Source organism: Solea solea, chromosome 9, assembly GCF_958295425.1.
Source record: "Solea solea chromosome 9, fSolSol10.1, whole genome shotgun sequence".
In the NCBI taxonomy this organism is placed as follows: domain Eukaryota; kingdom Metazoa; phylum Chordata; class Actinopteri; order Pleuronectiformes; family Soleidae; genus Solea; species Solea solea.
In genome coordinates, this window is record NC_081142.1 from 5,914,329 (window position 1) to 5,940,431 (window position 26,103).

At 41.2% G+C, this 26,103-nt stretch overlaps 3 protein-coding genes across 5 annotated transcripts; 1 reads left to right on the forward strand and 2 right to left on the reverse strand.

Annotated features, from left to right (window-relative positions):
- Window positions 1–87: 87 nt before the first annotated feature.
- Window positions 88–8,234, reverse strand: myoc (myocilin). The gene is made up of 5 exons (XM_058639488.1): window positions 7,549–8,234; window positions 4,203–4,268; window positions 4,028–4,120; window positions 1,277–1,488; window positions 88–1,186 (listed from the first exon to the last, which is right to left on the reverse strand). The coding sequence occupies exons 1-5, from the start codon at window positions 8,033–8,035 to the stop codon at window positions 605–607; spliced, it is 1,440 nt and encodes a 479-aa protein (XP_058495471.1). The 5' UTR covers window positions 8,036–8,234; the 3' UTR covers window positions 88–604.
- A 4,615-nt stretch (window positions 8,235–12,849) lies between these two features.
- vamp4 (vesicle-associated membrane protein 4) lies at window positions 12,850–22,011 on the reverse strand. Of its 2 annotated transcripts, none has more exons than XM_058638100.1 (8): window positions 21,870–22,011; window positions 20,175–20,276; window positions 18,027–18,073; window positions 17,806–17,856; window positions 16,583–16,683; window positions 14,966–15,045; window positions 14,801–14,852; window positions 12,850–14,255 (listed from the first exon to the last, which is right to left on the reverse strand). In XM_058638100.1, the coding sequence occupies exons 2-8, from the start codon at window positions 20,238–20,240 to the stop codon at window positions 14,230–14,232; spliced, it is 423 nt and encodes a 140-aa protein (XP_058494083.1). In that variant the 5' UTR covers window positions 20,241–20,276; window positions 21,870–22,011; the 3' UTR covers window positions 12,850–14,229. The 2 variants fall into 2 exon arrangements, with proteins under 2 accessions (XP_058494083.1, XP_058494082.1); XM_058638099.1 differs by lacking the exon at window positions 21,870–22,011 and adding an exon at window positions 20,752–20,847.
- On the forward strand, window positions 21,963–25,430 carry rangrf (RAN guanine nucleotide release factor). Of its 2 annotated transcripts, XM_058638098.1 has the most exons (3): window positions 21,963–22,103; window positions 23,141–23,266; window positions 23,378–25,430. In XM_058638098.1, exon 3 carries the CDS (start codon window positions 23,426–23,428, stop codon window positions 24,005–24,007), a length of 582 nt encoding a protein of 193 aa, XP_058494081.1. In that variant the 5' UTR covers window positions 21,963–22,103; window positions 23,141–23,266; window positions 23,378–23,425; the 3' UTR covers window positions 24,008–25,430. The 2 variants fall into 2 exon arrangements, with proteins under 2 accessions (XP_058494081.1, XP_058494080.1); XM_058638097.1 differs by lacking the exon at window positions 21,963–22,103 and having other exon boundaries at window positions 22,869–23,266.
- Window positions 25,431–26,103: the final 673 nt, after the last annotated feature.

The window sequence follows — 26,103 nt, forward strand, 5'->3', positions numbered from 1 at the left end:
GCAAAATACTGGTTTTGTTGATTCACAAAATGTATCGCTGGTACGACTTGACTGCAGGTATATAATGCAAAAATAACCACTTAAACCTGTAATTTAGCAAGTTTATTTCATCGTAAGTTTGAACATCAGCAATGTTGACTACAATGTACAAGTACATGCAATATTCTATACATGGTGAGAGATAGAAAACATTATTTGATCATTAATGACCAGTGAAATGCAGTAGTGTGTTATGCCACAAGAGCTTAGGTTGTGAACTACGCTTCATCGTTTAGATGTCACATATACGTTATATAGCTTAACAGAAAGAAGAAGGAAAATAATACATCTGGCTTAAATGCGGTACAAAAATAATTCCTCTAAGAACATATTTGTGGACCATGCCACAGAAAAGTAGACCTGCAGGGGACACTGTTCCTCAAACATCTTCATTCTTCTCAGGAGTTTGGTAGCTTGGCCTTCCTACACTTGGACAATGATGTGTCGTAAAAAATTGCTTTTCTGCAACTGCTACCACACACATTTGTATTTAAAGCTGTGAGTCTTTGAAGCAGGAACAGGTGAGAAAATGTCACTTTTTATTCAACACTCACTCATGCTGGCCTCAGATGGCCTGCTTGCGACCCAGCCTGAGGTCGTAGGACACTATGTGGAAGTTGTCCCAGGCAAAGAGCTTCCTCTGAGCCAGGTTATAGTCAATCATGGAGTTGTAGTGGTACTTGTTCCTGAAGGGGATGGATATGGTCTTCCCCTGGCTGGTTGCAGTGTCGTACATGTAGTTGATGACCGTGCTGGGTGCAGAATAGCTGGCTACGGTGTACATCTTTCCGCAGACGATGAAGGAGTTGGCCACTGCACTCTTCCTGATGTTGGTCTCCCAGCTCTTCTTCACCTCCAGGGTGTTTGGATCCAGCTGCGAGATCACAATGGCTCCTTTTGCTTTGCTGGTGGAGTAGACGGCCCATAGTCCCTGCTGGTCCACAGACAGGTCGATGTCTGTGTAGCCTCCCCAAGAGTAGGGATACTGGCCATGGAATCCGGCGTGGGGAAGGTCACGGCGAGATGCTATGCTCTCAGTGGAAAGGTCATAGCGGATGAGGGTGCGACTACGGCGCCTCTGATAGTAGAGGGAGCCACGGTACATGGTGGCACCAGTGCTCTCCACCATCTCTGGCAACAGCAGGACCTGCCATAGGCAAACAAGAGACAATAACTAGGAATTACCTGATAGCTTTGACTGAATTCTATGTAAAAACATCAGCCGTGTGACACCTGCCTTGGATGGAAAGCCTTTAGAGAGTTGTTCCATGTCCTCGTAACCATACAGTTGCCTGACATCGGAGCCAACTGTGTCAATGCGCCAGACCATGCTGGGTCCATAAGCAGAAATGGCCTCAGGGTCCTGCATCCAAACCCCGTATTTACCTGCTATGTTGTCGGCTTTCTTGTGAATGAATGGCTCTCCAACAGAAATCAACTCTCCACAACCTGTTACAAGAAGGAGATGCTGGGTTACCATGGGAACGCAACAGAAGACTGAAGTTACTGTTCAGACAGAACTCCTTTTCGTAGGATGTTTTAAGAATTCAATGTTTGTACTGCATTTAGCCCCCTTAGTTTCAGGGTGCATGCTGGTCCACTGTCACTTGAAAGAGCTGAAATGCTGCTGTGCAAGTGTTCCATACAAAACCAGTGATTAGTGATTATCTACCAAATAAATAGAGATTAGAAGGAAAACAAACAAAAGTATTAAATTAAATTAAATTAAATTAAATTAAATTAAATTAAATTAAATTAAATTAAATTGGTAAAAGAGACTAGGGACACAGTACTGAGACTGCATAGTGAATTTGGGAGGCAAGTTATTAAATGTCCAGTGGGTGAGTTTTGTACTTATGTTTGTGTAAGTGAAAATCTGCTCTATGATACTAATACTTTCTGGTATACGAAGGCCACCGTACTTCCAAAAATCTCACCATTAGATGCCACTAATTCTTACACACTGGACCTTTAAATGAAAATGAATAAAAATTGGGTGGTTTCAACTTAAATAATGACACTTATCTTGGTGATTTATGAATCAATGATAAACGGTGAATGATATTTGAAATGTGTTACAAATGTGTAAAGCGAGGAGGGAGCTGGTGGTTTTGTGTTGATGTCTGTTTCTATTTCCAGTGATGTTTCCTGTAGCGCTTCCATCTATGGTTGAGATGATGGTTAGGTGTTGAGGCTTAGGTTTGGAATTGCAAAAAAAACACTGATCAGTGTAAAGATGGAAGCATGGGATGAAGGTTCCACCATGTTGAAGATCTTGAAAAGCAAAGAATCTCTTGAAATCATTCTGGGTTCTTCTGGTACAAAGTGACCTTTAGGAAACAGATCACACACTTAGAGAGATAGACGGTGAAAGGATGAAAATGGGGATTCCATTTGATCTGAAGGGCTTGAGTGAGTCTACTCTTGAGATGCTCTCCTTTAGCTTGTGAGTCACAATTATCAGCACAGCAGTTGAGCTACAGCTCATCCTGTGCAGGAACTCTCCGCTGCTTCTCTTACTGGGAAAACGATAAGGCAGGCTGCATATTTACCACGTCCTAAAATACACCCTCGCTCTCGGGTCCACGATGTAGCGCCGGATTTAGGGCTAAATGTGAATATGTTTTATAAATAAGCCTATTACCATGTAGCTTCTTTGTGGCACGCCCTCATCACAGATTGTATGACTTCACGTGGTGACTCCACGTGTGCGATAATTATTGGCCCAATCAATTAAACATACAGAGAAGTGGTCACTTAGTGGCATGAGTTATTACATGGTTTGGGGAAACCCATCAAATACAGATTTAAGTGTATGTGTGTGTGTGTGTGTGTGTGTGTGTGTGACATTCTTGTTTGAGGCGCTTTACATTTCCATTTACGAGTCAAACACAAAACTTTGCAGGGCCCCTCATACCTATAAACTGGCACGACTCTGGTGTTCTCAGTCCAAATGCTGCAGTATTAATAGCAGTATTTGCTTTGAGGCTGTCAGCGGGGTGTGTGTGTGTGTGTGTGTGTGTGGGGGGGGTGAGTGTCATGTTTGCGGGGTCAAATGTACAAAGGGGATGGGGGGGGTTAGGCGAGTGAGAGAATTATGACCTGGCAAGACTGTATTTTAAAGGATCACCCTGGTGCGTCAATCATGTATTCTTAATGGCTTTGGCCTCATCATAAAGATTTATGTGAAAACACTCTTATACATTTTCCTGTAACCACACAAATTAAATATTGTGATCATTTTGAACATTATGCTAATGTCATATTGCTGAAGTGTTCAATAGCTCAGCTGTGAGGAGTAAAGTCATGTCCGTGTGCAGTGGGTTTGACTTTTTTTGCTTATTTCCTTGTGTTATCACCACCAACTCGTCAATCAGTGGATCAGTGGACACTCAGATCCACCCCTGGATCTTGAACCCTGGGTTTGGACTTTTTGTTTTCATTGAGTTTTTCCTTTTTTCTTTGGCTCTTGTTAGTTTTCTGTTCTATTTTGTAGTTCATTCTCGTGTGTTTTCTCTTCATTGTTGAGTGGCTGCCCCGCCCCGATGTGATTCACCTGTGTTCAATTTAGTCTCTGTGCTCCCCAGTGTCTGTCAGTCTGTCCTGGTTTGTTCTCATGCGTTGTGTGTCACTGGTCCCTGTGTCTCAGCTCCTGGGGTGTTTGTGTATTTTTTTCTGCTGTGTCATGATGAGTATGCTTGTTAAAATATAGTGCACATCTTCTCATCACTCCCACGTGGCTCTTTGACGGTTACTTTCTTCCATTTTGTCTCTGTTAAGACTTTGTTTTGTGAGAAAAGTGAGCGTCTAAGTACAGCGGTCGTTGCATCATGTGCAGATTGAAAAGCCTACAGATTTAAACTGTGATTTGTGAATTTGGGCCACACAAATGAGATTAATAATAGATTGTTTCTAATCTGCATGTATAAGCGAATGGTAACTTTTGCCAAAATCTACACAAATAGGGGGGGGGGGAGTAATATTATACCTGTGTTGTCCTCAGAGCGATCAGGAGCAGGTACCTCGGTCACCTCAGCCTTCAGCTCCTGGAAACCTGGATGTCTGTACTGCCACGCTGAGTCTGCCACAGGAGGACGAGATGACGTGAAAAGAGACGAAATAGAAAAGAAAACTTCTCTATATTCTTCAGAAAAAACGTTTACCTCTCAAACTGCTGCTGTCTCCTTGTCTGTTGGGCCTGGACGTCAGGTGAGACATTTGACTGGAGCCTGAACACACATGCACACATAAATGCCGAGTTCAATGACTTCTATCACAACACACAATAGTGGAGAGTAGTTTGTGAACCCAAATGTGGCTGTGACAGTTCTGACAGCAGGAAATGGGACAGCAAGAAACAAATACTCCTGACTGGATTCCCAGCTGCTCTGGAGTCAGACAGTCGGTTGCCTGACCGACTGCAACACACATACGACACACTTGACACCTCGTCCCACCCTAACACTGTCGACCTCACACTCAACAAAACTTCAAACGACTCATGTGGCTCCTGTATCATTGTCAGATATCACTATTCTCTTCTCTTCTGTCCTCATTTGACCCTTTTAGCTCCTTCACAAACAGAACAAACACTGTCAAACTTTGTCTGACAGCTGTACGACCCTGAGGGATTTACATGTAAATAATAATCCATCATGGAAAATGTGTTTGTGTATCTGTGCGTCTGTGGGGGGAACTTTGTGAACACGTGTCTCCTGCATGTGCAGTGTCCAGAGAGTTCAGGTGCATAATGAGTCTCGATGATGCAGATAAACAATAAGTGTTTGCACGTGCATGATGTTGATGAAAAGGAGCGGGAGGTTGATGATGGAGCAGATGATGAATAGCAGCAACGCAGGTCTGTGCGTGTGTGTGTGTGAGAGCCACATGTGCCCTCGTATCCTGCCTCTTTGTTTGGGGTGTGAGTGAGTGAGGAGAACAGAACAGCACTGAAGCTCCCAGACTGGACGGTTCCTCATTTCTCAGAGGGGGCTCAATCTGTGGAGAATTAACCCCTGCTAACTGGGTTAGCAGAGCGCTTGGATCTGTTCTTGGTCCAATTATCCACATGGGTTAAGTTAAAAACACAAGAAAGGTTTAAATCTAATATTCAAAAGCCGAAACACTACTGCCGTGTAGTTTTTCTCCACTCTGTGTAATTGAGACGTTGCAGGAGTTCCATCGACATTATTTATTAGTCTCCTGCTGGCTTGGCATTCAGAGCGCTGACAGAAAACATCTGAAAGCCACGGTAAACTGACTGTGCTTGGCTCCAGGGTGACTGCACATACAAACTCTTCTCTGTGATTCAAACAAACTTAATTTACACACATTTGTTTTGTTAGGATTTTAGGCTGCTGGCTCATGACTGACTCTACAAATGTCCCCTCACTGTTCTACTGTTGCAGCCCACACATTTCAGGAATGTATCTCTGAATTTTTTTATACTATATTTTATGTGGTTTACTTGAAGTAAACGTGTGAACATTTTAAGCATCATTTGATGGTGAAGTTGCATGTTTCAGAATGAATATGTGTTAGGCAACCTATGTAGCCTTCATTTAGCATCAATACTCAAAAGATGTTTAATTTGTCCATTGTGGGCTATTGTAATAACATGGTAATATAGAAGTGACCCAGATCCTGATATGAATATAAAAGAGTCATGACAATCAGACGATTGAACACATTAAGTATCATTGGTTTGGTTCACCTACATTTCACGCACTGGACCTTTAAGTCATGAACTACCATAGATATAGAATATCAGCTGGTTTACTTTCACAGTCAAGTGTTACTAAAGGCTATAAGCAGTGCTCAGTTTATCAATAATATATATCTTCTTGTGTGTCTTCCTATTACTATGATCTATTCCACATCTGCTTGTCCCCCCGAGGGGCCCCCTCTGTGTATTTCTGTCTGCAGGTGCAAACATGAGGAGCTCAGCAGATAACCTGGAGTATGTGGCCGATAGATCGAGTGCATACGCTCTCCTAATGCAGAGGGGAGTGGGCATGTTTGGTGAACCCGAGCAAGGATTTACTGCAGCTGGCCACCTCAGCTTTATGAGCAATATACTCTGAGAAGCAAGAGGGTAAAGGGAGAAAGGAAAGGGGGGATGGTGACCAACGGGAGATGGTGCGTGAAAAGAGAAGTACTGAGGCTAATTAGACGCATGTTTGGCCACGGCAAACACTCAAAATACCAGAGCTTAACCTTACGTGGCTCCGAGATAACTCTCAATTTCTCTGGAGCCCTCTTACCCCTGGAGGTATAATGTTCTCAGACTCTCAACCCCCCACCCCATTTTCACAAGTCTTGACCAGGCAGGCGTCATTCAAATCCCTGGGATGAGACTTGGGCACGGAACCACCACTTCCAGCCAGTGCATCACATTTCAGCCACCTCTCCCCTCCTCAGTGGAGGCTATTCGCACCCTGCATGGTTGACGTGCACAGGGAAACACCGGTCATAAACAAAGCAGGATCTGGCCCTGACTACTAAGATGACCCTCTCTGGTCTGCCTTCATCGTCCCTACATGTCGGCAGGAAATGGGAAACAGAGAAACCTGAGACAAGTGGCACTGCAGACTGATATGGCAGCACAAACATGAACCACACAGGCAACAACAACACACACGCAGACACATGCACTCACAGTATTTCCCTTTTGTCTTTAGTGTAATTTGTGCGTGTATGCATGGGTTCAGGAGGATATATATATATATGTATATATATATGTATATATATATATATATATATATATATATATATATATATATATATATATACAATCAGGATTCCCCGGCATGTGCAATGCTTTGGGGTTTTGTGTGGCTCCATATATGCATGGTATTCCATACTGATGTGACATTTATGTGTCATGTGTCATTCACTGCACCAATTAACTCATTAACCTCCAGTTAGAGTCACATACATATTTCAGCAGTAAGACAACAACATGTCTGCAGGAAGTTAGTTGTGCATCAAGAATAGATTCATAAATATGATTTTAAATATATATATGTATATATGTATATATATATATATATATATATATTAAATCTTAGGTCACTAGATATATTGTTTTATCAGTGCTATAATGACCATATAGTATAATTATTTCTTAATCAATTTATTGGAACATAGAAAATATGTTTTTTTCTCTAGTATTTAGTGTGACCAACCCTTACACTTGAACGACAGCACAGTCTTTGCTGTCTTAAAACTGGAGGGAAATCCTAATTTGAACAGTAAAGTCATTAGTCAAACCTGTGTTTGGCCTACTATTTCATTTTAACAAATATCTGCTGTGAAAAGGGTCTATTTCGCCAGGCTTGATCATTACATAGACATGTTGTATTCATTGACAGTTTGTTAATATTGAAGAGATCATTCCAATCCAAAACAACAAAGCTTGTTGTGCCCTGAGACCTTTGCACAGTTCTGTATAGTGAAAAGCTTTACACATTTTTGTAAAAGTTTGTGGTGTTTGAGTGTGTTTCTTACCCCCAGCAGGTCTCGCCGGGCCACTGTTCTGCACTGAGGGGTTGGGTGATACTATGGGAGTCTGTGGAGGACAGGGTCTGTTCCTCAGCTTCTCCATCTCCCTCCTCATCTCGGCCATCCTGTGCTGAAGCCCTCCCAACTCCCTCTCCAGACGCTCCTTCTCCCCCTGCAGCAGGTTCCTCTCCCCCATGGCCCGGTTCAGTGCCTCCTGAAGCTCAGACTGAGCTCTGGCTCCGACTGCCTGGGGGCCTCCAGTCTGGCCACCTGTCAGCCGGGACACCAGCACCTCAAGCATGCCAAGTCTGGCCTTCAGACCCTCCATTTCGTGGCCCCCGGTCTGTGGGCAGTTGGACTCCACAGGGCTGGGTACGGTGAAAGTGTACTGACATCGCCCACTTTGGTCGTTTCCCCTCCACAGAGATGCCCGGTCCTGGGCATCCCCTCGCAGCAGGAGACCAAACACACACATCAAGAGCAGGGAGATCATTCTGGAGACAATACCTCCACACAGAGGTTAGAATTTAGTTTAAAAATCTCTCTATCTTTTTTCAGATTTCAGCCAAGAACTCAAAATGTTCTAATTCCCAATTTCAGATGATGAAATTGTCTTTTTTTTTGTCTCATGCATCTGCTGTTGGTCTCTTGATCTCCACTCCTCCCTCAGTGGACAGGTCTGTAACTCTGAGCTCTCCTCAAGAGCTCACAGATATTTATACAGTCTGACGGGGACGGCAGGAGGGAAACAGGGGAAGAGAGGAGATGTGAAAGGGAGGGAGGAGAGAAAAGGAGAAGACCAGGGGGAGGGTGGGGATCACAGGCAAGTGAGTGTGTGTGTGTACTTGTATTTAATACCTGTTGTCCTAGTGAGGCACAACCTCATGTCTGAGGAAGCACTTACATTTAAGAATTCAAAGATTTTAATTGTGGTTAGGTTAACATTAGGGTCAGTGTGTGTTAAGGGTGAAAGAAGGAATGAGAAAGTAAAAACTTTCCTTAAATTTTGTAGTATTTAACATTCACCCCCAACAGTGTGTTTATTTATTTGCATCTAATTCTTAAAAAACATCCACAATATAGTCCCACATGTGCGACTGAGGGGATTTGAAGGATGTTTGGCCCCAGCATGTGTGAGAAAGCTGGGCCTCAATGGATACAATTTCCTCCCAAGGAGACGGTGTCCTCTTTCATATTGGTAGGGGGCCTGAAGGTGATGCAAGCAGCTGAAAAGGCCACTGTTACAAAGGGTCAATCGATGACCACAAACCTTTACATTGACATTGACTTGTGTCCCTTCAGCTCAGGGAACAATAATACTTTTTCTTGTCTGATATGTTATATAACTGATACTGAAATCAGGCCAATACAAGGTGGGTTCCCATCAGCCTGTTTTTATGTGCTTGATTAGTCCATAAAAACACCAGAACCATAGAGATAATAGTGAACATTTTAAAATTGGGTAACACAAGATCTAAACACCACTGTACTGAGAAACACAGAGACTCGTGTTGAGCTGATAGGCTTCCTCATTATTGTGTGAACTCGTTTGACAATGGTTTAAATGTAAGAAGAATAGTTTGAATTCAAAGGTTACACAACACAGTTTTACACAATATAAAATACCATGTATCTTCAAATTATAAACAGGATTTAAATAAAAGCCGGGATGCAAAAGATGACTGGGGATATCAACGTGACAAGGGTCTTTTTCTGTTATATGTTGATTTTGGTGCAGGTTAAATCATCGTTAGATCTGCGGTTCATTGAATGCACTGGAGAGTAAGGTTTGTGTGTACGGCTAAATCCGGGTCATACAATCTATGTTTTGTTGTCGACCTGACAAGAGCATTTTTCATACTGTGTCTCACTGCTAAGTGTTGAATGACCCCATTATGTTGCTAAGGGGTCAAACTGACATAGTGGTGGCCTGTCTTTTGGATGCTTTATGCTTTTATACCAGTATGATAAATGTGACCTAATGTTTGAAAGGAATTAAACATTAAAGACCTGCCTCTATCACAGGCTTTCTTCAAATATAATAAAGGCCCCAGTCACTTTTTGGTTGATTTACTGTATGCATACAGCTCACAGTCATGTCTCGATTAGTTCACGTTGGTCCTTTGTGTCTCTTAATGTTTAGTTAAAGTCACTCATGTCCAGTCTTGTCGTGCACTTCCTGTTTTATTTTGTACTCATCTTTTCCCTCTGTTTTCAGATCCTGACTTCCTCCCTTTGTGTGATTTTTCCCTCCATTGAGATTGCCAACCCCGCCCCTCATTGGTTTCACCTGTGTTCCCCTACCTCATATATAAATAGTCTTCATTTCCCTTGTCTTGTGTAAGTTCTTGTCAGTTTTTTTTGTACATATTTGCTTCGTCCAAGAACCACGTCACCAAGTAAAAGTTACGTTTTTGAGTACAGATTTTGATCCTCCTTGAGAGTGTTTTTTTTTTTTTTTTGTGGAATAAATTATTTTTTTGCCCTTTTTTTGAGCATGAAGGAAGAAAGCATGAAAGATGGACACCACCAGGCAGGTGTGCACACCGACAAACACACCGTCTAATCCTGATCCTCACATCTCTCAGCTTACACTCACATCCTGCCTCTTTGTTTGGTTTCTTTGAATCTCTCCTGGCTTCTGTCCGACACTTCTCGCCCTCACATCTCCTCCCTTCTCTTCTCCAAACGTCCGGTTCATCCATCTCTGCTGACGTGCCAGGCCACCCCGAACCACAGAGCATCACCTGACACGGAACGCTTCACTCCACAGAGGCCAGAAGGGCAAAGGGTGAAAAGGTGAAGTGCACAGACACAGTTGTAAGTTGATGTTTTCTTCTGACAGCGCTTGTTTACAGACAGCTGGTGTTACCAGTTATTTCCCTGTGAGGCCCATTCATGATTGTTAGGGCAGATGAGCAAATGGATGGATACAGCACCGTATGTGTTTGATTTTGAAAACAGTGACTTACAATATTCAAGCTGCGGGCACGTCCGCTCACAGGAAATATTTTACCCGTGAGAAACTGGAGAAAGGAAGCAAGGTGAAGAGTGTGACACATTTAAAGACCCGATCGAATAGATCATTCAGGAGAGAGAACACATGTACACAGATATGGGAAAGTAGGCGAAGTGAGAAAGGGGGAAATATGAGGTGTTTAAAAAAATATCTGCAAATCTAAATATCATATGTGGACAGTCTGGAGATTTATTCTTGACTCCCTGTAGCTAGTGACACATCCATCTCTCTCTCTCTCTGATCTGCTCACTGGCTGGCACATTGTTCACTCCTCTCAGTTGTGAGTTTATTTCACTCTTTATATGACTCACACATAACCACTGCTATGCCCGGCATCTGAAGTCGTCCAATAAGTTCTAGCAGAGGATCAAAACATGCTCTGCTGCCAGTGTGGGTGTGTCTGCAAAGCCAGAGAGGAGTATAACGTCTACCCATGCACAAAATACAGCACAGTGGAAAAAAAAATAGAGACTTCTTTCATAATGGACTGGCAAAATTGTGACCCAAAGGAACAAACAATTTGTTGCCTGAGAGAGCTGTAGTAATATTTTACAGCTACGAAACTCAGAATCTTGATTACAGCCAGAGATGTTGACGTGTTTTGTTTATTACTTGGGTTCAAGCACTGAACGGTGTGAGGACCTGTGAGTATTTATAGTGACCAACCCTTACACATGAACGATAGCACGATTAACTCTCTTAAACCTGTGTTTGTCCAATTATTTCAAGTAAAATATCTGCTGTGAAAAACACCTGTTGTGCCAGGCTTGAGCTTTACATACACATGGTGTTTGAGTTAAACTCATTGGCAGCCGGATGATATACAGTATAAGACCAACGTTCAGTCACATTCCAATCCAAATGCCAAAGATCACAGAAGTTCTGCCACCTATTTCTTTTCCACACGTACATGTGAACTGCTCCAGATGCCCTGTGTATCGTTGCATGTTCAGATGAGGAGGTTTGTGTTGTTCAGGCGCCGGTGCTTCAGTTCACAACTCCGGTTTGAGGGAGCGCAATTTCCTAGCTCCATAAATTATTTACATTTAAATGTACTTTCAAACTTGAAATTACACCATGGCATATCTACCAATACTGATATCAGTCTTTATACAATTACAATTATCCATTTGGCCTATTTTTAGCCCCTTTTTATCTTCAAATAAGGCCTCACAACTCACTGCAGGTCACTGCAGCTTGGCAGACATGTGCATCCCTCACTCACACTCACAGATTGTAATAACTCTATCAATAAACCCTCCAAAACGTTACACACTGATCCTTTAAAACATCAAAGCGGTCCCAAACGTCCCCCATGCAAATAAGTCCACGTCATGTTAATAAAACACAAAGTGTGAGTTCACTTTATTCTCTGTACAAAGCTTCCTTTTGAGTTGATTGCACTATATGAGCTGACTGAATGACTAATGTCCCTAGAGGCCATTAAAATGGGAAAGCAGACTTTATATTCCAGTCAAATCCTGGATCTAGATCTGGAGAAGTCTGCTCTGTAAAGAGTATCTATCACTGCAAAGGCTCGTGGCCTTTGTGGTTTAAAAAATGGGGCAGTCTATTGAAGTTTGTGTCTCTAATTGAATGTACAGTTTCATGAGGGAAAAAGTACTTTCACATGGACCTCCACAGACCCAACCGCAAATGTACTACCTTAGATGTCACAGAACAGGACACAGCCAACAACTGATGGCAGGTCAACTCTTCAACAGGGAAACATTTTGAGATGAAATAACCTCTTTACCTTTAAAGCTGAAATAAAGCCATCACCTGCTGCCATGTGCACCAGCAATGACTGCACACAGGAAGGCCACCTGCCATAGATCAGTGGAGTAAAACATCTCTGAGGGACAGTTTATCTTCTACTCTTATGTCGTGCTGTGGTGGCTGAGCTACAGGCAGAGCTGTCAGTGTACGTTTGCATGTGCAACTGTCCAGTGAGGGCGATAGCAGCATGTCTGTCAGAACAATAACACTCTGCAGGCTCCAGTCCCTGCAACTTTAGTGCCATCCAGGGACTCCACACTGTCAGCGAAATAAGAGACCAATAAAATGGTCGGTTAATGAGAGGAGGTAAAAGAGAGCTCAGGAGCTCAGAGAGCACATGAACATCCCGCGTGGTCAAAACTGTACGGATGGCATGATAATTATCTTTTCCCTCTTCACCTCCAGTCATCCATCTTTCCATTAACTCCACATTCTCCTTTTGTTTTCAATTCTTTCACCAGTTCTTCAAATAGTTATTTTATGTTTCAGTCAGTTAGTTCAAACCAATGCCCTTTAAAATCACTTTATTTTGGCGCAAAAAAAACAGAATATATCACAGTCTTCCAATGCAATGCAAGAATATTGTACATCATTACAGAATCAATATTTACAGCTAAAATAAATTACATTAAAAAATGACAATGTAGTTTTATTGTATTATACAATCAATTGATCCAGACACAATTACCTAGTTTTGTTTCACAGTATATCTTTTTTTTTTTTTTTACAGTTTTAAACTTGCATCAATTAAATGACCCTTATTTAAACTTAAGATGACAGTACAGTGAGACAAAGGATGAGAATAATGTCATTCATACAAAGCACCACAATGAGTGAACAGCAGATTTGGGACCTTAAAAAAAAAATAGTTAAAAAGAAAAAGATGTGTTAAAACCAAAATAAAACCATGTGCAGAGAAAAACGAGGCTTTAATGTCAAGAAAGTAGGACAGCCGTGACCAAACTGGCCCAGAGCTCTAAACAACGGGAGGACAGTGAGAACTTTAGAGTGCAGAGTGGAGAGCAGACATTCATGATGTGGATGTTTTGGTTTAAAATGGTCCTGATGTACAGTGTAACAAACCATCCAAAGGCAGGCAGAGAATGGAAACTGGGAATACAGTTAGAAAGCAGGATGTTGTCTGTAGAAATGGTGTTTGTTCATACAAATGCATCTGAGAAGTGAATTCTGTTACTTCAGTAACACATTGTTTTATTAATGATTAAAAGAAGCTACCTTCGAAATGACTGAGTAGCTGAACCTCAGATGTTCCCTGCCTCTCTCAGGCAGAGAAATGTGCTTGTGTTCACTAAAATGTTCCCTCTAAACGTTCTCAGAGCGAGAGAGCACAAAGGGAAACATAAGTCAACATCTGAGCTTCATTGACGGGATGTTAGGACGCCATTTTATGAGGCTGCAGCAGCAAATTCAGCTAAACTCAAAGGGACAGCTGGCAAAGACTGGCTGCCTTTACAGTATCTGTCTATATGATGTATGTAACATGCAGACCCTGGAGTTTTTTCTGTTATAAAAGCAAAGCCAGGGCCTAACATGTGATATGTATCATGGAATGGACACATCCTTCACTTTGGCTAGAGGGCTAAGAGTCAGCATTTTCCCTTAAACTGCATTAAAACATCTTCCCTCATTCTGTGATCTCTTTCTGTAACCAACTGAGCCTTAGCACTCATCTCACTGCAGAGTTCAGCTGCAAAGCCAACAGTAACATCTGTACTAAGGGAAAGTTTAGGTCAGATCCTTGAGGGTGCATTGGCTAATTCTGAAGTGGGAGGTTGGCTGGCACCCTCTGGCTGGATTGGAGGACTGTGAACAGGAGAGAGAGAAGAAGAGAAGAGGAAGAGGGGTCTGCGCCACATCATCCTCAGACATTAGCGATATCGCAGGATCACTGGTACTGAGAGAGAAGAGGAGAAAAGAAGGTTAAGTGACACGTTCAGCAAATTTAACTTCAAACGGTGCCGAGGAGTTCAGGTGTAGACTGTACATAAAAAAGTACGTAGTCCTCTGGTTGTAAAATGGTTGTTTTTGTAACTGGAAATTCACAGAAGTCACCTGCAACCAGGGTGCTATTGGACGATACCAGCAGTCAATCACACTGGAGTCCACTCATATGTGCCATTCTTGATCTATCCATCTTTATTTAAATATTTCCCCTAAATAGGAACATAAGCAAAATTGACATCAAGTGTTACTGAAGAAGACCTGAAACTAGCAACTGAGACTATTAAATCCTCAGGAATACATTTACTGATGTTATAATGTAAAGTGAGATGTAGATTCATTTTCCAATAGACTTCCATTCAACTAGAGTTGTTTTTGCAACCAGTGGAGTTGCCCCCTAGTGGCTAATGGCTACTTCCATCCTACTCTGTGGGCTTCACTTTTCAAACAAAGACTGTCTGTCTTTATGTACAGTCCATGGTTTAGTCTCATACTCACTGATGATAATGAGCAGGAGAGCGACCACAACCAAGGCAATGATCATCTTCATCTGTTGAAGGAAAAATGCACATTAAACACATTCCTCCTACGATAACGCAACACACACAATTGAAGATGAATGTTGATTAAGGTGTCTCACAATCTCAAAGCAGACAAACACACCTTCATATCTCTCCACCACATCCTCCTGTGCAGCTGTTTGGCTCGGCTACTGAAGGCAGACGCGTTGTCTGATAGACTCTCTGGAGAATCATGGGAATCGGAGCACAGTTCGGGACACGTGAGGGGAAAAATAGATTGGAGACGAGAGAAAGGGAAAGAGAAACACCTGTTAATCACGGAGAAAACGTAAAAGTACCTTTTGTTCTCCAGCACTTTGATGTTGGATAACATTCCTCAAACTGTGTGGCCCCTGTGTTGTGCATTTGTCATTATAATGTGTTAGTTATGTAAGACCCAGCTCTGCTGGTGAGATCACTCCCATCATTTTTTTTTTTAAATGTTAAAGCTACTGACACGAAATGTTGAACAACACGTTGCCGATTATATTCACAACAGAGTGAAACCACATTTCCTCCAGCTCCCACTTTAAACTCTTCACACGCACGCACACACACCTTCTCAGTCCTTGTTTCTTATTAATATATTAACACAGAGTTTACAACTGCCTAGCGTGCAGTGCTGTACTCTGTCCCTCTGTAGGATCTTTGGGTCTGTGGTTTCCACGTCCATGTGCCTGTTAACGACCTGTCGCTACTACAAAAACAAGCAGCCAGACCAGTCGTTAGGGAAGATGCTTGTTAATTGTGTGGAATTTAGCAACAGTTTAACAAAACATGGCTCACAGAGCAAATTGCTAATGTCGGTCATATGATATTATATTGCCCGTTTACGTGTAAATCTGTTATTAAGATCTACGTGTACTGTGGAGACAGATGTGTGCAGTTGTCTTGGTTGGCTGGTCAACATGACAACGATGAACAGTTATACAACATCTGTGTGGACGTCACCACGGCAACCAAAAGACTGAAAACAGCAACAAGCACGTCAGACCATTGTGTTTTCTGTTGAAAGCCTCAGGTGTGTAAAGCTGTTACAAAGTGGGCAATAAAACAATACCAATAATTATCACAGTATTCTGACACACTTTGAGATATTGCTTTAAATCTCTTAACTCAAATTAGGGAAATGTTTCTGTTAAACAAATGTTTGTCTTTTTCTGCATGTAAAGATGTTTAAAACCACAATTAACTGGTTTTCCGCAACTTTCCAGTCCTAGTTAACCATTTTTCACACAGCTCTTTGATGTACAACAAGTAGAAAAAAACAACTGTGCTGTGTGAATAGGACCGGGCTTTCAGACACACACCTGGTGAAGCACTAAACCAGGACGTATCATTTACACCTGAGCGTGTGAGCAGTCCGACTGGACCCAAGTTGCACAAGACTGGACATGCATGTTGTTTTTGGATTACACATTCCGGCATAATTTAATGTAGAACTGCGACAATCGATTCCTTTATTTTGATCAGTGATAAGAAATGAACTGAAAAACTATTTACTACTAATCAAATAAGTTCAAGCAGAAATGCCTCTATAATGTGTAAACATGCAGTTTCTCAAACAGCCACATTTGATATTGAGATTGTAAATGACATAACCAAACCTGATCTAAGTTACAGTCCTAGCACATTATAGTAATGCTGCCATTAAACAAACGGATCCTTTGTGTTAACATGTAAGGTGCACTTTCACTCACATTGTCCTGGGCTAACTCACCTGACTTGTCCTGCAGGTCATCGAGACGTTCGCCCCTCTCTATCACTTTGGAGATGTTCTCCTGCATCACATCGATCACCTCATCAACCTGTGACTGCACCCTGACGACACATTTAAGATAAGGAATCAAATGTCTTTTTTTGTTTGTTTGTTTTTTTCAAATTTGAAACAACTAAAATGTGAGCTAGATCGATTTTGCTGGTGAAATGTCAAAGGTCATTCATGCCTGTTCAATTCTTGTGAGCATGAAATATCAGGAACACCTGGAGGGAATTTCATATTACAAAATAATCTTCAAACAGATTTGTTAAAAATCTTCACTACAGGAAAGGTGAGGGCCTGAACCTAAACTGCAATGTCACAGTTTGGAGGAGACAGACCAAAACATTACTTAGGCAACCCACCACAACACAAAATACCTGTGTTTCAGCAATATCCTCTTCTACATGTCGAGCTCTGTGCAGAAGGCATGAAATATTTCTTTTAGCCTTACTGTGATCTACCTGTCCATGTTAGTATTAGAGTATCTGCTGTATTCTGCTCCAATCCCTACATTACACAGTGTTCATCCCTGACTATGGCATGAGTCATACATATGTTGGAGGGATGCAGGGAGGGAGACAGTGATAAAGTGATAAATACAAAAAGTAGCAAGGTTCATAGCAAACTGTCACCGACTGTCAGTCAGACATGCAGCCCGATTACCTATTGAAGGCATCTATATTGAAAACCACAGCAAGAGTAAAACACATCAAAATGACCAGGAGGCCATAAATAAGTGTGAGCTGCCACAAACAGATATTAACACACTGTGGGGACCTGACCTCAGAAGTTCAGGTTCACACATTCAGAGGTGAGGAAAACGTATGCAAACGACATTCCAGGGATCAGTAAAGACAATTACGAACTGTAAGGTTTGAAGAGAGTGTAGATATTTGGAGAAACAACTGTGGGTGCCAGACAATCTCAACAATGACCACCTCTGTTGTCTGACTGGTTTTAACTGGAGGTTAATGTGGAAACCGATCACAGAAGAAATATCCAGCGAAGTTACACAACAACCTGCACGTAGAGAGGTCTCTTACACAATCCTCCAATAAATACACGCTCTGGTAAACATGAGCCACAGTTGCATAACGTCTGCCCCAAAACTTCCAAATGTGCTGGTAATAGAGCTCTGACCTCTGGCTTTAAGCTGCAATGACGTATGTGTTTGTACTTACTGCTTAATTTTGTCATTCTGTGGTCCAAATCTGGGTCCTGTGGGTCCTCTCCTGAAAAACACATGTTGACAAAGCCAATGTTACTAATTTAAAGTAGGAATTTTCAAATGAAGGTGATATTATTACTGCTGTAAACAGTTTAGTCAATGGTGACTCTGCTGTTACTTGGAATAAGTTTGATTAATTGTTGTTCTGATCAGCTATACATTACACAGACTCACAGAAAGAAGTCCTCCTCCTCATCAGAGTCTTCCTCAAGCAGGTTCCTCTGTAAAAGAGGGAAAATTAGGGGTCACATTGGGACAAACTGGGTATTGTGAATGACTTCTATTTCCTGTACTGCCGGTGCAGTGGGGCTGGTAAAGAAATTGGACAGTATCTTCACCTCCTGTTCTGAGGCCATTAACTTGGAACCAACTATGTGATTGTAAAACCAGGCTACATTTTCAAAGGTAGGTGTTGTTGGTGATGCCATTACCCTGCCACCTATATATGTAATTAATTCATTTTAAGAATTAAGTATTGTAGGGCAAGGACCATCTATGATCAGGATCAAACTGCATCCAGATCCAAAATATTGTCAGTCTGTACATAACTAACACGCATATCAGGCGCTGCTGATATGAAGACAAAGAAAATCACTAACAATAATAATGGTCTGTTGTCTTTGCCTGCCAACGATTGATAAAATCAAATCCTCTTCTGCTCACCAAGGACCATAAATGTGTGGAGTCCAAAATGGATTGTCAGATGTAGGAAAGAGAGTGAGAGATTTCTACAATTTTAAAGATTGCCAAATATAAAAACAAAACTGGAGAATAAGTGAAGACAGCTGCATTAAATTCTCACAAGAAGAGAGTGAGACTACGTTTTTCACTGGATAACAGAGAGCAGGAATATATTCAATGCTACAGAGAAAGAAATGTCTCCATCTCGTTGATCTGTGAGCTTGGGAGCAGCTTTAAAATACAGGCTGTAACAAGACACTGAGATTTCTTGATGCTAGTGCAGTCAAATTTAAGTCACAGATTTCAGTGTCTTTCAAAAAGACAGCGATACCTTGCTGTTACATCAGGTTGCTTCTCAAACCATCATGCATGGTATTCGACTTCTGCACATCCATAACTTGCCAATTCAGTGAGCGTGAAGCCAGAGAGCATTAATCAGGACAATATGTGGATGTCTGGTGAAATGGACGGCTGCCAGCAGCTAATGCAAGGCCAGCGTGGACATTTATTTTCTTGTAAAGACATTGCCATCTGCAAAAGAGCTGAAGGGATGGTGGGCACATGATCATAAATAAATTTATAAGCTGAGGCAATAACAGTCTCCTTCTTATACAACCTCCTCACAACATGAAGGGAGCTGTTGGCTATTAGCAGTGCTAGGATTTGAGGCAGAACAGGAGAAGAACGGTAGGAGGGGATGATTTTATTCTCTCTCTCTCTAAGATTGACTTCGATTCCTATTTCAACACAGTAATAAACAAGATTACACAGAGGAAACAGAGAGCTGAATAAAAAACAGAATCAGTGAGTGGACAATAAAAGTGGGTGGTAGGGGATTATCACTTCAACTGAGACCAGACATTTGGCCACAGGAGCTTTTTCAATTCTTCCTTGAATCCACTCCTTTTACATGTTTCTTTTCTCCCTCGGTTATTCCAGTGTTATTAGTTTGAACAAAAGTATTTTACAGCAAATTCCTATATCACCATCTGCTTTGGGCAATGGGTGTTTTAACTGAGCTATTATACGCCATTTTGACAGGAAGCTGTGCTGTTTGAATCCAAAGACTTAAAAACCTGGTAACATATATACCACGTAATATGTCAGGGAACTTGTCTTCGTCCACTGTATTAAAAAAATTGAAGATGGTGGATACTGTTGTGTCCCAGGATGCCAAAAAGGTCAGGGACAAACAAAAGGGAGAGCATTTTAATCAGATCCCCAAAGATCCCAAGAGAGGAGTTAGTGGATCACTGCCAAAAATGTGAGAAGAGAACATAGAAGACAGAGCTCCAAAGAAACTCACAGGCAATGCTTACTAGCTTAAATATCTTTTTTATTTTACATGCTTTTATCACAATGTCTAAGCATTCTCCTGAGTAGGAAGAGAGAAGGTTTATCAGAAAGTTTAAGATGTTGGAATACTGCAGGTCTGGAATAATGTCTGCTCCATCTGTTTTCATACTCAGGAAAGCACCACAGGGGCATTAGAAGGGTCTGACAGCTTGAAAGCGACACTGGCGCCGTTCATTTTTGCAGCCTTTACTGCCACCATGATGGTGTAAACATGACATCACGTGACATCTGGAGCTCTATGGCATTAAGCAAATCTCTCCAGCTTTCTCACTATCTGTGACTCACCCTCTCACTGCGAATAGATCCAGTGACCTCGTCGTCATTGAGGTGTCGTTTAAACTTAGGGGGCATGTTGGCTTCAGTCTGCTCCTCCCGATCTGGCTCCCTCTGCAGGATAGAGACAGAGGATTAGTTAGGGTCTGTGGCATTGAGTGACATTAAGAGACAGACTTGTTATTGATCACAGGAATAATATCTAAAATTTCCTCTGTGGTCTTACTCTCAAATGGAAAGTGACTCTACCATTAAGCTCTGATGTCTATAAAACTGTTTTGTAAGTTAATTATATAATATAATATAATATAATATAATAATTCTGCTGTATGTGGTGCAGGCAGCAAGTCTCTCTGGCTACTCTGACAGGAAATGTCATCATTGCTCTGTGTCTTGGGGTGAAAATGTCAGATGTAGAAAACATGATGTTCTTCCATTAATAACCCCATGAGTTCCAAACAGTTCCTCAATAAAGCATCTCTGTGACACAGTACCGAAACAACCTTTGATCCTCAAGCCAAACTAATCATTCATTCAACATTCCCACAAACACACACAACCTCTTTTAGTTTGACAACATAACTAATACCATTGAATCCAGCTCGGCCTGACACTGTGGCTTTCTCAGCAGCGTCCTTTTCTGGCACTGCTATAGGAAAAAAGGCCTTTCTGTGGCCGGGGGAGGAAGTGTCCAGCAAACAGAGGAGAAGAAAGGCAGGGACAGGGCTAAGTCTGATGCAGCAGCAGCATGAGGAGTCACAGAAAGAGAAGACAAAGAGAAGAAGAAAATCTAAAATGTTAGAGCTGCAGGAGGAAAACGTCTGAAAACGAGAGTCTGTTTCAAGAAGTTGGGAATATAAACACTGACATGAATATGAACAGTGGACTGCACAGAGGTGTTTTTGCCCTAAAGGACAACAACGCTGCACGCTGAAGTGCCCTTATGAGTCCCAACACACACGCTAAAGTGCCCTCTAGAGTGGTTAGAATTGCCCTTCTGGCTGCCATTCAGATGTGGCCTCTAAAGCTAAATATAAGTAAAAAATGTATTGTTTCTAAAAGGAGTGCCTTCCTGAATGTCTGTGTACACCACTGTATACCAACATAGTAATTTAACTATATCAGTGAATGTATGCATTACATTAACAAATGTTGGTTTAGATTCTAAATGTAAAAACCTTAGGGAAGTGCTGATACTGAAAAGATGTTAAGGTAAGTGTCAGTTGATGAGGATGTGCTGCTAATTACAAAGCTCAAACGAATGTCATAGTCTACCACACTTAAGCCACTACATCGCTCCATCACCGTGGTTACTTAAGTTGTAAGCAGACAATAGCAAACGCCGACATGGATAACTGCATCGTTTCCGTTTTAGTTTCATTCATGCATATAGCTACACAGCCAAGCAAAGCTAAACAAGCTTAAGATGCTAACGTGACTATGCAGCTAACGAGAGAGCACAGCTGTTACCTGTAGGTAATCAAATCACAGCCACTGTCAGCTGGTTGAGCTGCTCATTAGCTTCGAGGAATGCTGTAGTCTTACTTAAGATACGTCTGAACTCAAATCGGAACAGTTCTACAATACAAACGGTGATAAACGACAACAGATACATGTTTAATTCCGACAGGCCGCTATGATACATTTAGCTTACACAGCTAGGTAACATCAGCAAGGCTAAGCTAAATTGCTAACATGACAAGTTACCTGCTGCTTTCCCACAAGATGCCAGAGAACACAAACACACAAAGACCCTGGGATTAATCCAGGATATTTAAGTGTATTAGGTTGTGTTTTACGGATTAATTGGTCTCATTTCAAATGCTTTCCGGACGCCGGAACTGGATTTTCATCGTGGATGGATGCTAGCTGTTCGCTTGTCTTTCCCCCCCTAAGTGCGAATCAGCTGACTACAAACAGCTGGAGGAGAGAGACACCACGGTCGGTTGCCTGCTGCAGCGTTTTTTTATGCTGCAAAATATTCAGACTCAGAGTTCCATGTAAATTTAAATTTTAACCATCAGCTTGACTGGAGTAAAAAAAAAAAATTGCATTCATTTGTACTTCTTGTCAGGGAGAAATACTGTAAATATTGTAAATTAATGTATTTTAACAATAACAAAAACTATTTATTTCAAGTAGTAGAATATCTAAATAATGTACTCAACAGTATAGTGAGTTCTTGGTTCTTAAAATTTTTATACCAAGTACCACCTGAAAAATATTGATCAGATTTATTCCCAATAGGATTATTAGTTCTCTAGTCATCCTCCTCTTCCTCAAATGTACTTCAGACACTGGTATAGCAAAATTATGAGAGATAAGGTGATCATTATAATTTTATTACATATGTGTTATAGTTTCATTTTCTAGGTGCACCCTGGTATTTCCATCCATCCATCCATTTTCTACCGCTTTATCCTCCATGAGGGTAGTACCACCAGAGAAAGCTTGTGTACCACTGGTGGTTCATGCACCACCGTTTGAGAACCTTGGGGTCTATAGTTAATTGAAATGACAAGAGTTCTCAACTATTATAATAATAACAACAATAATAAATAACACAATAAATAAGTGTAATAATATTTTCCTCCAATGATGAATTGTTTATTGATCATCGTCTCTGCTTTTAATGGCTTATTTTACACATACACAGTACACATTACAATTATTGTCATATTTAGCATTTCTACACTTTTTATTATTACTTTAAAAAGATCCTGCAATACCTTTTTGTTTCGTTTATCATTACCAGACTTTACCAGGCTACATTTGAGTTGTTTATATTTCTCTTTTGAATGTTTGAAGTATCTTGGTCTTTATATCAAAGTCCATGTTGTCCTTTAAAGATAATATCAAATGTCATCACAGGTCCACAATGTTGTATTACCTTGATTTAGCTGCAAACTCAGGGTATTGCTGTAAAAGCGCTCGATGCTCTGTCTTTCCCCCGATGGGCACATGTGTCTCACCTGTAGATGGCAGCAGCGCGCCTGACCCGCGCCCAAGCTTTCATAAAATAAGTATAGACGTGAAGAAGAAGAGGCGGCGGAAATACGTTGACGTAATAACAAGAAGAAACAGAAAGTTCAACAACTTAGCAGGTTGGTAGAAAACGTCTGTCTTTAACACTTTAACATACTGTATGTATGAATATTTAATTGCATTTTCCATAACAGTTTCATTAACTGCAAGAGTTGTTTCTGTAACTGCAGGTAGTTTTAAACCAGACCTCGTGCTTGTTGCTGCTGTTTGTCGCAAGCATGCAGACCGCAGGAGGCATCGCTTATCAGCCGTATCCTCTGTTTGGAGGAGCGATGTCAACTGTCATCCCCCACAGCGCCACCGACATCAGTGAACTGAGAGAAATACCGGACAACCAGGAGGTGTTTGCTCACACACACACTGACCAGAGCCTCATAGTGGAGCTGGTGGAGTACCAGGGTCAGGTGTCAGACCAGGACTCTGTCAGATACCACTTTGAGGACATCGCAGGCAGCAACAAAGCTCTGGAGCCTGGAGCTTTTGGAGTCACCAGTATTGTGGCTTTGCCTCAATCTGAGCTGTCGTTGTCGGAGTGCAGCTCAGCCTGGATGCTGACTGGGACACAGTGCGTTTCCAAGTTCAACGAAGAGGTGAAGAATGTGGTGACCCTTCACCTGGGTCTGTTTCGTCTGCCACAGTTCTCCACAGACATCCTGATCACCTTCAATGACCCTCAGAGCATCAGCCCTGACAGCAGCAGTGCCTCTGCTGCAGGAACACACAGAGCGCCGTGGACGGTGCAAGACTTCGAGCGCTTAATGAAGACTCTGTCTCTGCATAACCCTGGCCTGTTTGGATAGAGCCACTGCTATAATACTCCCCTGATTTAACTTTGTCTTTACCTGTGACTGCATTTTGCTTGAGGCTTCTCGAATAACTGACGCCCATCCTCCCCTGTCATGAGACATACAGTATGAGTACTTTTTCTGCTCAGCCTTTGATGCCACTGCTTGTGAATGAGTTGAAAACTAAAAAAATCTCAGGATGTGAGCATATCTGCACTAAAATAAATTTTAGAAAACATTTTGACTCATCCAAGTGAGACGTATTCGCAAGTTGTTTGTGTTTCAAAATAACTTCTACTGTGGGATCTCCCTCTTTTTTCTTTTTTTTTTAACAATTTGATTCACCAAGTACAAATACATTAAAAATATAGGACATGGGTAATGTGACATAGCAAGAGGAAGAAATAAATAAATAAAGCAAAAGTAGAGGCAGAATGAGGGGGAAAAAAAGGAAAATACTAGTCAAAAGGGAGCATCTCAGTTGTCTATAGCATCATCAAACACATCAAACAAATGTGTGTGTGTGTATATATATATATATATATATATATATATATTCCTCTCCCTTCCAGTTCATATTTTATTTGACATATGTCTACATTTTCCTTTTTTGTGGTATTAACTAACAGGTAATCAAAGGGTAATTAAATTGTGAAATTTGTCCTGTAGAATTGTAGGAATTTAAACACATTAGAAAAACAAGATGATATGTGATATGTTTTATGTGAAAGCATGTACCCGAGAAAAATGTCAGACATGCAGACTTTCCATTTCTGTTTGCCCACCACATTCCCCTCTGTCCAGCCTTCTCCCACTCATTTCCTAACTTAAGCCTTTCTTCTTTTCTTTTATTACAAAATACGGCCACCATCCTCAGGTGTGTTTTCATGCTTTCAGTGGTTCGGTCATAAACACTAAAAATTGAGAGCAGAAATATGTATTAGTCATCATTTACTGCATGTGGCTTCATGGTGGATTCATTCATTAGCAGGAATCCTGGAAAGACGTTAGGACATCTTAATTTAAAGTATGTTGAAATAGAAAATTTATGGATTGGAAAATGTCCTTTATTGGTTATTGCAGTGAAGTAAAATCCATCTCTTTCATATTTCATTTGCATGTGCTGATAATTAGAGAAAAATAGTTTACCTTGAGTCTTCTGTAATAAAACTCATCTCTTCAGTGGCATTCAGTTACAGTTGCATAACAAATTCGAGGAAGCACAGTCTGTCTCTCCAAAGCCACATCAAACCCTCTGGTCTAATCATGACCGATTAAGATCTCATAAAGTCAGACATCCTTTTCCTCTCAGCGAAGAGTTGAGCAGATTCCTTCATTAACCACATCATTTAAGTGTCACAACAACAAAGTCTCCCCCTGACTTCCTTGGACAAACATGTTGTTGTTGGTTCTCTTTGTAATAAAATGTACAAACATCCTGTCTATGTTAGGCTTGATGATGGGGTGTTTGAGACGCTAAACTTGCAGGTCCCAACAGGAGACTATTGTTTTTCTGATATTATGCATTTTCCAGATTCTGAAAAAGCCTCTATAACAATGACTTTTGGGTTATTTATAATGCAGTGGTCTCAGATATTTGTCACATGTACAAGAATGAACAGTGTGAAGAGAATGGCGATATATCCAAGATTTTAATTTGGAAGGGAAAAAAATACAGTGGGAGAAATTATTCTAGAAAACTCCATAGAATAAATCTGAAGGTCCATGGTATCAGTTGCAGATTTCTCAACTCAATAGTTCCCTAAGAATGCTGTCTGTTTAAAGAATTTAGAAATCTCATGTGCTTTGAACATTTAAAAATAAATTTATGTAAGGGTTTTGGAGTTACAACTGAAAAATGTTGAAGTAGAAGAAAACACTTGTTTCTCCAGACAGACAAGGGGGAGAATGGCATTAGAAAAATGATGGCAAACTGCCATCAAGGAAGGAGTCCGAAGACAACAGCATGTTCTTTTAATCCTGCTTCTTTTTGGCTACCATTGTCAATCTTGCTACAGCACAAAAAAAAAGTGGCTGAGTAACTAAGAAAAGACACGATGCTTCCATAGTGAGGTATTTGACCTCTAGTTACCCAAAATCTGGCACTTGTC